The 10,587-nt window shown below is 45.9% G+C and overlaps 2 protein-coding genes; one reads left to right on the forward strand and one right to left on the reverse strand.

Moving 5' to 3' along the window:
- Positions 1-1,241: 1,241 nt before the first annotated feature.
- On the reverse strand, positions 1,242-3,553 carry GSTUM_00011415001 (uncharacterized protein). XM_002841905.2 has 10 exons: positions 3,377-3,553; positions 3,252-3,300; positions 3,071-3,125; positions 2,988-3,011; positions 2,899-2,923; positions 2,744-2,845; positions 2,089-2,690; positions 1,683-2,037; positions 1,546-1,629; positions 1,242-1,492 (listed from the first exon to the last, which is right to left on the reverse strand). Exons 3-10 carry the CDS (start codon positions 3,117-3,119, stop codon positions 1,480-1,482), a joined length of 1,254 nt encoding a protein of 417 aa, XP_002841951.1. The 5' UTR covers positions 3,120-3,125; positions 3,252-3,300; positions 3,377-3,553; the 3' UTR covers positions 1,242-1,479.
- Positions 3,554-6,562: 3,009 nt separating this feature from the next.
- Positions 6,563-10,303, forward strand: GSTUM_00011416001 (uncharacterized protein; the record flags this gene model as incomplete). XM_002841906.2 has 6 exons in its annotated part: positions 6,563-6,676; positions 8,342-8,772; positions 8,833-9,002; positions 9,056-9,451; positions 9,508-9,970; positions 10,037-10,303. The coding sequence occupies 6 exons, from the start codon at positions 6,563-6,565 to the stop codon at positions 10,212-10,214; spliced, it is 1,752 nt and encodes a 583-aa protein (XP_002841952.1). The 3' UTR covers positions 10,215-10,303.
- Positions 10,304-10,587: the final 284 nt, after the last annotated feature.

A 10,587-nucleotide genomic window follows, 5' to 3' on the forward strand; every position in this document is an offset into this window, starting at 1 on the left:
TGTCACGGAAACTGGATATCATAATTTATTTCTTTTTCAAATTCAACTTTGGTAAGTTTTTGCTTTACATTCCACATAAAATATCTATCCCGACACCATTTGTTGTTTTTTTTTTTCTGAAAAGCGCTCAGAAACATGGCATCCTATCCCTTCGTCTGTCCGAGTACTTAGGACCGCGCTCACGTGCTGAAGAGGGCGACAGTATCATTGGTCGGGTCACCATTGAGCGAGCGAAGCCCACACCTCCATGAGCCTAGTTTTTGAAGATTGGAGGACAAAATACTCACGAAAGGTGGTGAAACTCGGGAACAAACGAAGGGCTAGGCGGGTGGCCGGAGGTAATATTCAGGGTGGCACTTTTTCCTTTGCGGGATGAAAGAACTATTATAAAGAACTATTATTTGGTCGGCCAAAGTGATGACACGATGTAAATGTCAACATATTAATGTAGTTTCATGATACGTAGTTGACTATCACACCCGGTGTTTTTTTTTTACAGCCAGAAAACCCTTTTGTATATTGATATGCACCTGCTTAAAAGTATTGTGGTGTGTTGTGGGGTAAATTTCAATATGGGGGGGGTTTTTTTTTTTCAAGAGTGGCATTATAATGGCACAGGACTCACTTATTTTCCATATATCATAGTTGCAGTCCATCAAATTTTACTTACTGGCATCGTGCCGTGGTAGGTACTATAACCGTGCTATCAGATTCGCCGGCGTTGTGTCAATTTTCCGTTCTTTTGTTTACCTTAACTAAGAATCTTTTCGCCCTTTAATACAAAGGGAGAAATATTGGACGTCGTGCTTGTAGCGTCGTTCTCAATTATTCCAGTTTTTACTTGTATATTTCTATTTCTCCATTATTAACAGCTAATACCGATTTTGGGATTTCCATAAAAGAAGAATCGAATGCCCTAGTTCGAGTCATCGTACAAAGCAAACAAGTCCTAACAAGTGACTTTTTTCAGTGAGTCATTATTATCGGCGACGATGATAAAGACGCTCCTAAACGCCTATTTATTTGCTGGTAAAGCCAAAAAAATATTGTCATAACGCTGTTGGAAAGCTCCTGGAGAGCTATGGAGGCACTCCAGGAAATAGTATCGCCATAATTAGAGTCACAATTTTTATTTGGATTGGGTTTCTAGTTAACGGCCTATAGCGCCACTACCGGCGGTGTCCCGAATCAAAATGGCGGCCACTAGCACCCACAACAGTTCACAATGATGAGGAGCACAATTTTTACACCAAGAATCTAGTGATATTTATTTCACCCTACTGGTAACTGTTGAAGACCAAGTACGCCCCATCCCTTGCATGAACCATAATAAACAGAAGAAACCCATAAAATGGAAGGGAAAAAAAGCAATTTTCACAATTTTATTTTGGAAAACCCAACACGTAAGGAATGCCGTTGAGGACAGACAGGTACGTTTTCATCAAAACTGGACTCTCAAGACGTTTGTTTTTACAAAGTTTAGTAGCGGTAGCTAGAGAAAAGTCAGTACGAATTAAGCTCTGCAAAAGAAGGACTATTTCATACATGTCAGACTTGTATGGTCCCTCGGGCGAGAGACTGAGATACTCGGACTGCTTAGGAGTCAAAGTCTCAAGTTTGACGTTCAAGCTATGGGAATTATTAATCGCTCTAGTGCCATGGAAAATTTCAGGAGTACTTACTGAGACAGATGAAGACGAGCGACTTCCTCATCAAGAATCTTGGGGAGGGTGTAGACACCAACCTCAAGCTTGCCGGCAGCCTTACCGAACTCGGGGTACTTGGAGGTGAATGCAGTGTCCTGGCCCTTGTAAAGCAGGATCTGGGCAAGAGTCTGATTGGTGAAAGAGCAACTCATGACAAAGGAAGAGTGACCAGTGGCACATCCTAAGTTGACAAGACGGCCCTCAGCCAACAGGATAATACGTCTGCCGCTCTTCATGTGGAAACGATCAACCTGGGGTTTGATAGATACAGTCTTAACGGCATTTGCCTTGAGCCAGGCAACATCGATTTCGCAATCGAAGTGACCAATGTCTAGTAGATATTAGCGGAGTTCTTTGCGATGGTTATCTGGATAACACATACTGCAAACAATGGCATCATCCTTCATGGCCTCAAAGTGCTTGGCGGTCAGGATATCCGTGCAACCGGTGGTGGTAACAAAGATCTGACCCTGAGCAGCGGCCTCCTCCATGGTGGTAACCTGGTACCCGGAAACAGCAGCCTGGAGAGCATTGATAGGATCAATCTCGGTGACGATAACACGGGCACCGAACGAACGGAGAGCGTCAGCACAGCCCTTTCCAACGTCACCATAACCAGCAACAACGGCAGTCTTTCCAGCGATCATGACATCGGTAGCACGCTTGATACCATCGAGGAGAGATTCACGGCACCCGTAAAGATTATCGAACTTGGACTTGGTAACGGAGTCGTTGACGTTGATTGAAGGAACCTTGAGAGCTCCTTCCTTCAACATCTTGTAAAGGTGATGAACACCGGTAGTAGTTTCCTCAGACAACCCATAGCAGTTGTTGAGCATCTCGGGGTATTTCTTGTGGACGAGAGCAGTAAGATCACCACCGTCATCGAGGATGAGGTTCAGCCTCTTCCCATCCTTGAATGAGATAAGTTGTTGTTCCAAGCACCAGTTGTATTCCTCTTCGGTCTCACCCTTCCAGGCAAAACTATGTTGGCAATTAGTTTATGAAACGAGGTCAATGGCTGTAGCATGACTTACACAGGGACACCAGTTGCGGCAATAGCAGCCGCAGCATGGTCTTGAGTAGAGAAAATATTGCACGAGGACCAGGTGACTTCGGCGCCAAGGGAGGTGAGTGTCCTAAGTCGGTTAACCTCTAGTCCAACAAATACCGGACTGTTGGAAAGGCTTACTCGATAAGTACGGCAGTTTGGATGGCTAAAGACCATGATAGTTAGTACACGTGGACGACGTCAATTAGACCGTAAGAGGAGCAAATTACTCATGTGAAGACATCCAGCAATGCCTAGTGTTTCGTGTCAGCAATGTCTCTGATTCTATTGAAAATTGCATTCCATGACTTACGGGCACCGGCCAAAGGTTGATCTTGAGCATACTTAGCGCGAGTTTGCATCAAACCCTATCCGTGAGGTATCGATTAGCGAATTGTTTGTTGATCCTTGGATCTCAAGGCTACTAACTGGCATTTCCTAGAACGTTGTTAATTAATTGACCTAGAATTGAGTGGATGAATGAAAAGGCAAACTCACATTTTCAGCCAACTCAATCTCACGACGACCGAAGGCCGCAAGGGACTGGAGGCGAAACAAATCAGCATTCGCCGCAATGGTAGTATAAATTGAATTGGGCCGGGTTTCGGGTGATACTCACGATATCAGCGACCTTGTACTTGGTAGCGGGGGCTGACATGTTTGTTTGATTAATTCGAGTTGGTAGAGGTGGGAAAGAATTGTTGTTGGGTTTGTGTCGGTGAAAGTGTGGGATGGGCGGAGGAAGGGAGGAGAGAAGTCCACAGGCTAGGGATCCAGGAGTTTTAAGGACGAGAGAAGGTTGGTTGAGGTTGGTTGAGGTTGGTTGTTGTTGGGAGGAGACAGGGAATGATGGATGTGCTGTCCTTATTGGAAATTTCCTCAGCAGGCTGGAAAGGGTCCTGGGAGGGGTTACCCGAGGTAAGCGGGGACTCCCTCCCTAGCGTGACTGTGCCTTTTAGCTTCGTGTAACCCAGGATCCTCATTACCTTTTTCATCACCTTCTCTCTCGTTTGAAGTGTGGGCCCAGAGTTAACGAATGGTGATAGGCCAAGAGAATTCCCCAAATCTGAATAGAAAATCTAAAACAGCGGAGTAACACATCCGAGATCCGGGTTATGCGTTCGACAGGTTCGCCAATCTTCCTTAGGTCGGTCTTGAGATCGTCTCTAGGACCTCTATATGCATGGAGTGCGTGCTTCGAATGGCAGATAATTTATCCAACTTCCGATACCCAGAAAACACCCTCCCATGCTATCTGCTCCATATTCCCATATATGCCTCTAAGAACCGATATTACCGGCTGCTGGTCCAGAAGCAATAACGCACCTTTACTAAGCTCACTAGTATTTATAAACAGAACTAATAGTACGCTACAAGTACAGTAGTATTGTATTACTTAAACCTTTATTAACTACGAAAAAAGACATTTTTGTATATTCCTCTCCATTCGGACCAACTTATGTGTAAGGGGATTTGTCGATTCAAAATATGGCCACTAAAGCATAAAACCATCCCCCAAAACGCCTGCTAAAGGGCCTCCAAAGGAGCATGGCAGATTTCTATAGCGCGCATGTTATAAAAGACCATAAGCACCATATATTTTCCTCCTCCAGTATCACAGAACTAGCGTGATCACCTGTATGTGCACTCTGTTGCCAAGTTCCCTAATCTGCAATATGCTAGCCGGTAATCCTTTTCCCAATAGCCAATTGTAATATTTCTACCTATTGTTCTAGCTAGATAAGATTTCCGGAGAGAACACAACTCTCGATGCATTGAATCGGCAGACCAGTAGACAACCTCCATAGGAACCTTGGGGGAAAAAACAGGAAATCGCTAGAAGCCCCACACATTGGATGGTGGAATCCTTTGTGGGTGTGGGTGTTCGTGGATGGAATGACTTGATGTATTTCCTAGCTGCGACCCGGCTACTTAAAGTGAAATACATACATGCCAAGCTTGCCAGGACCACACTCAAACCCTGTACACAACCCCCAACACCTATGAAGATAGCTACCTGTATCCACTGCTAACACCCTTTTGTGCCCAAAGCGAGACCGTTGTTACGTCACTGCCATCATTTAGCCAGACGCACGCTTACTTCGTAGAGCCAGCCCGGCGAGTAAGGCATTTGGCATATTCATATGCAAATTTCCTTATATTGCACAGCAGCCATGTATGGCTGATCACAATATTGTTACCTGGTGAATATGAATGTTGGGTTTGTTGGAAGTTGAAGTTTATGCGCCCGAGAGTGGGCTTGAACATGGTGCAGTAAAGGTATGAAAGATTCTTTCTGGCCATTGATTATTACTACACTTTCCTTTCCTTTTCCCTTTATATCTTCTGCTTCTGTTAGTTTCTCTGCGGAGAAAGGACCGCAAATCAATTAATGGTGTTAGTGTATCGGACCCAAAACACCTGTCTTGCCCGCAGGTGTCGAAGTAATATTAGAATTGATATTAACTGATCAGAGTAGCATGCTTCGCAATTGCAATTGACCCCCCCCCCCCCCAAACTTTAAATGATACTGTGTTAGATAAATATAAGAGAGTAAACCAGATTTTACCGATGGCCAATTACTCAACACCGGGCCTTCTGGGTCCCTTGGGGATCGGCGATAGATAAATGACCCTGGGGTTTGGATTTGGATAGTTTAAAATCTACCAACTCTACAAATTTGACAATAGATCAAATATCACTTCTTTTTAGTAATCCCAAAAGTATTCCATCTCAGATCATCAGGTTCCCGGGTACCCTGGTTAATTCTGGCTGCTGTTGCTGTTAGAGGTTGCAGATGGATGAGGAAGACGGTTAACTCATGATTGATTCTCGAAATTGTAGCAGTCCGGTGGATTTTTTAGGAGCATGATGAATAGTTCCTGAGCATTAGTGATTTGTGGAGAAGATTATCCAGACATGTCCTTGCTTTGTTGCTATGGTGCAGTGATCCATGGAGGGATCAGGATGTTTTGTTTATATTCATACTTCTTTTACGCAAGGCCGAGAGACGAGAATAAATTTGTTAAAAATACCTCTCCTATCTTTCCAACTCAATGCCCAAGCTCCGAGTGAATCCTGTCCTCCTACTTCTGCACTATGTGTCTTCCACCTTAATTTACTGGCACCTCAATAATTGACAAGCATATACAATACCAATGGATACCATGAACATTTAGATACGGACAAAATACTCGACCATTATATATCACGCTTTAGCGAAACCAACTTACATGCCCTACTCTACTTGCGCTCTCCGCATCGTATCTCCTCTCGACCATAAGCATCAAGGGGTGATTTGTATATCTGGCTATCAGGGAATTGAAGATAGACACTTGATAAATTCACGGAATCCATTAGAGTTTTCAGCTGTGAGGTGTTCTTGACGCCAATCTCTGTCTTTGGGATTTCTGGAATATCAGCCTATTCCGAAAGAGTACAGTTGCCCGAGTGACCTGAAGTGAGTTCACCGCTAATGATGATAGATGATATTTGATGCTCTGGAATTAGCACGTTCTGCGCTGGGAAGGAAATCTTCCCTACCCACCACTCCTGTAAGGCCACTCTGCTACACCCTCCCTTCTCCGGGAGGTATCATCCTTGAATGGAGTTTTGCTCATTCAGACCCCTACCCTCCTCCTCGCCACCGGCTCAGTGAAGACTGTACCTCCATTTTATACATCTACGAGAACTCGTACCCGGCCATAAGTACCCGAAAACAGTAATTAAAGAAATATATGCTAGAATATATGCGTGACTGAGTGCCCATACGGGATATACTGTACCCTCTTGTTTTCAGGTCCTTATGACCGGGAACAAGCAGTTGCGATTCCGAGACATTTACTCCGGTGCGACAAATCATTGCCGATCATTGTTGATCGCCCCCTCAAAACAGCAAGCCAAGACCTTGTGTACTCGAGTGTCCAGGTGATCACACGGGTGCTCCAAGTGTCGCTCCCTTCGGAGATTCTGGACCATGCTAGACGTTGGGGTTGCCCCTCCTAGTATTATATAATAAGGCGGGTCGTAAATATCTTTTTATTTGTCTCAGCAAATGGTTGAAAAGCAGTTTTCTCCCGAGAAAACCTCTCAAATACCGTACCATGGAAAACAGAAAATGTATCATAATCGCAAGGTTTCACATTGCAATGAACAACAAAATACCGATACCAGGTATTTACTCTTCCCGCAGTTCCCTCATCCTTTGATTCCTCAAACAATGCAAAAAAAAAAAAAAATCGTAAAAAAATTAGATATCATACTCCTCTAAAATTTTCTCTCGAACTCCCTAAGATGAAATAAATGACAGGGCAAAGCTGTTTAACAATTTTCTTGGGGCTCTTGGTAGAACAAACCCCCAAACATACAACTTTTGAGCAAGAGCTAACTAATACATAGAAAGGCTTTCTGTTGATAAAAAAATTCTAATAACATGTTTATTTCCCCGCTTGGGCTTTATTTTTTTGAATATTTCTTCACAGTTTTACAGCGGGCCAAAGTCAAGGTGATTCTTTGCAAAGGTTTCACTTTCTTGATGGTATAATACCGGTACTATATTGAAAGGGTTTTTCTCCCCTTAATACAGGGAAGGAATTCTAGACGGCCAGCGTGAGGTCCAGTTATTCCAATTCTTGCGGCGGTGGGTTTTTCACTACGAGTAGACCTTACGATAGTTCCCCTATTCTTATCATCCAAGCCCTCTCCTGGCGATCCCGCCTTCTCGGACTTTCGTCCCTCCTTGGAATAAGGTATGATACCCTGTCTTGACACTAGCGCCACACACAGACCAGTCCTTCCCTCCACGCGATAGCCTACCATCTCCGCCGAAACCTTTCCCGGAAGGAAAAGAGAAAGGGAGAAAAGGGAGAAAAGAAGGGAGAAAAACACATATAAGCCCATAAAATCGGGTGTCCCAGATGGCATTGTTCAGCCAACGACACCTGCCGGAGGGAAAGCATCCAAGATGCACCTACTTCCAGTCCTTCTCCATGCGCTGCCTCTGGCATCACTCGTGTCCGCCCTTCCCTCTTCTCAGAGCGATCCGAATCTCGGCTCCCACAAATCCCCAGGCATTCCCGCCATCGATGATTTAACCCCGGCCCTGAGCGACCTTCCCATCGAGAAGATATTGGACGAGGCAATCGCGTATCTCTTCAAGAACTCCGATGTTGATTCGTTGCTTCCTGGTCTTCGACAAGTTTTGCAGCTAGTTAGGGATGAGGAAGTTGACCGAGAGGGGTACAGTCGGGAACTGCTGAAGAGTATTCGTGCTCGTCCGAAATTCGCGGAGGCGTTTGCCTCGCTGGACAAAGATCTGCAGGATAAGGTTATAGCTTTCATAAATGGGGACTCTGCGGAGAGTATTGTGAAGAAACGTGGGTTCTCAATTCCTCTTAGCCCCGCGGCGAAGGAGCATTTCAAGAGGATGGAGGAATCTGGGATTACCCCGAGTTCAAGAAGGTGGTTGAACAGTCAGCGGGAGACGAGTCCGGTTATCTATGAGGATAATACGAGTCATAGGCCTATGACCGTGAATGCCCCCCTCTTAGTACCGAGAAGAAATGGGTTAACCGAGAATTGGTAGGTGTATACTGGTGCGGAATTTGAAAACTGGGGTCTGACTGTCCAGCATACGCCCTCTTACACATTTGTCCCTACTACTGTTGAGGGAGTCAAGAACCTTATTAAATGGGCAAAGGCGGGTAGCAAGCGTGTTCGCGCTGCGGGTTACAGACACACTTGGGTAAGTATGTATTCCCAGGACGGCGAAATCTTTGTCTCAATGTTAGACTTGGAGACCGCAACATCAATCCCGGATCCTTCTTCTCTCCTACCGAGTAAGGATTACACGGGAAACGAGTTCAAGGTTATCGAACTTGAGACCCATGATGTCCCGAAGAGTGGCGGGGAGAAGAGACTGGTGAGGATCGGTGCTTCTGTCACCAATGAAGATTTCAGGAGATGGGCTATCGCAAATAATGCCTGGGCTATCCCATTGAACGTTGTCATGGTCGAGTATGTTTTTTACTCAACTACCTACTAGCAGTTCTTCACGAACAACGCTGACATGGCCAGAATCACTCTTGGCGGCTCAAACGCTCTCATGTGCCATGGCGGAGGCATCAGGCACAAGACCATCAGTGATTTGGTCCGCAGAATCGAATATGTGGATGCCAATGGCGAACACCAAAAACTCACCGATCCAGCTCAACTCAAGGCTGCAGCCGGCTCATTTGGCCTTCTTGGTGTTTACTATGGTCCTTCCAGCCCATTCGCCCCCACTGCTAACTATCCCCAGGTATCGTCACCCATATCACAATCGAACTAGACGCTGTGACCTATGCCAACCTCCGACCCTTCAAGCAGGACATTGGACTCGCCATTCCTCCACCCCCGGGCTTCACCGTCCCCGCTGCGATCCGCAAATCCTACAGTCCAACGCAACTCGAAGCGGCGCGACATGACTTCATCCGGAAGGCCGAAAACAACTACTATTCAGAGTGGTTCTGGTTCGCGTACCAACCCAAAGCTTATGTCAACTGCTGGGATAATACCGAGGACGCAAGCGGGGTGATCGACTACCCGACGTACCCAGATCTATTCCTGCAATGGGTGGAAGGGTGGCTAGGCGGCGTGATAAACGACGATCCACTATTCAGGTCATTCCCTGGTCGCTGGCAAGCTGTTATCTTCTGTACGCCTCTTCCCCCCAACCGTGTGCGACAATAAACATGACTAACTATCACAAAGCATCACTCGCGATGTTGTCCCTACCATCCACCAAACCCCAGGAGCCAGGGATAAAAACCCACCTAATCAATGGCCTCCACTTCCGCCGCGGCATACAGAACATGCGCGTCCGAGACATGGAACTGCAGATCCCAATTCCACCTCTCGGGTCAGACACTACGAAGCCGGACTGGACTATCGCCCAGCGCGCCTGGTGGGACGCTATCGGCGCTGTCTACGAGGACCCCAAGGCGCCCATGCGTATCGCGCTGGAAATGCGCATCATGGGAGACAGCGAACTCATTATGGCAGCGCAGACTAATAATACCTTTGGAACGGTAAGTATTGAGATTATAACGTCAATGGCGGCCGCGGCGGATGGGGTTTGGGAACCGTTCATGCAGGAGGTTGCGACCAGGTGGATGAATTATACGGGGCCCAACGGCGCGTATTTGAACACCAGGCCACATTGGGCGAAGGAGTGGTACGTGGTTCTCTTCTCCCTTTCGCTTGTCAGCATGTGATTGGGCAGGGTTAATTATGGGAATAGGGATGGAATGAAGGTTCATGGCAAGCCGTGGAAGCAGTACCTCAGGGAGACTTCTTACAAGGACGAAATCCCCGCGTTCAAGGCTGCATTGGCACAAATCGGTAAGGCGCAAGGCTGGACACTGCAGGACTTGGCGAACAGGTTTTCAGTGCCTTTGTTAGATTACTTATTCTTTTAGACCGTGTGGGGAGGTGGGAATGGCGCTTGTAGCTTAATTCAGTAATATACTAATTTTTTAGCTTAGAAGATTTTAGCTTAGAAGATTAATGAGGGGAATCAAATACCGGTACTCAAGCATAACTCGGAGGGAAACGACAGCGACACTGATTCGCAAACTTGGCAATATCCAAGAAAAGTTGGCGCCCTTTGCTAAAGGCATTGGAATCATAAGGAATGATTTCGATCTATGAGAGGAAACTCGTTATCGCTAGAAGCCAAAAGTACCGCTAATAGAATTTTTATTTTTATTTTTTATTTTTTTTTGGTATCATAGCGATTCCCAAGTTGAAAACTTCCCTCTTGGACGATTCCGATCCGGAACTCACTACAAT

This window comes from Tuber melanosporum (assembly GCF_000151645.1).
Source record: "Tuber melanosporum whole genome shotgun sequence assembly, scaffold_84, strain Mel28".
Taxonomy (NCBI): Eukaryota; Fungi; Ascomycota; class Pezizomycetes; order Pezizales; family Tuberaceae; genus Tuber; species Tuber melanosporum.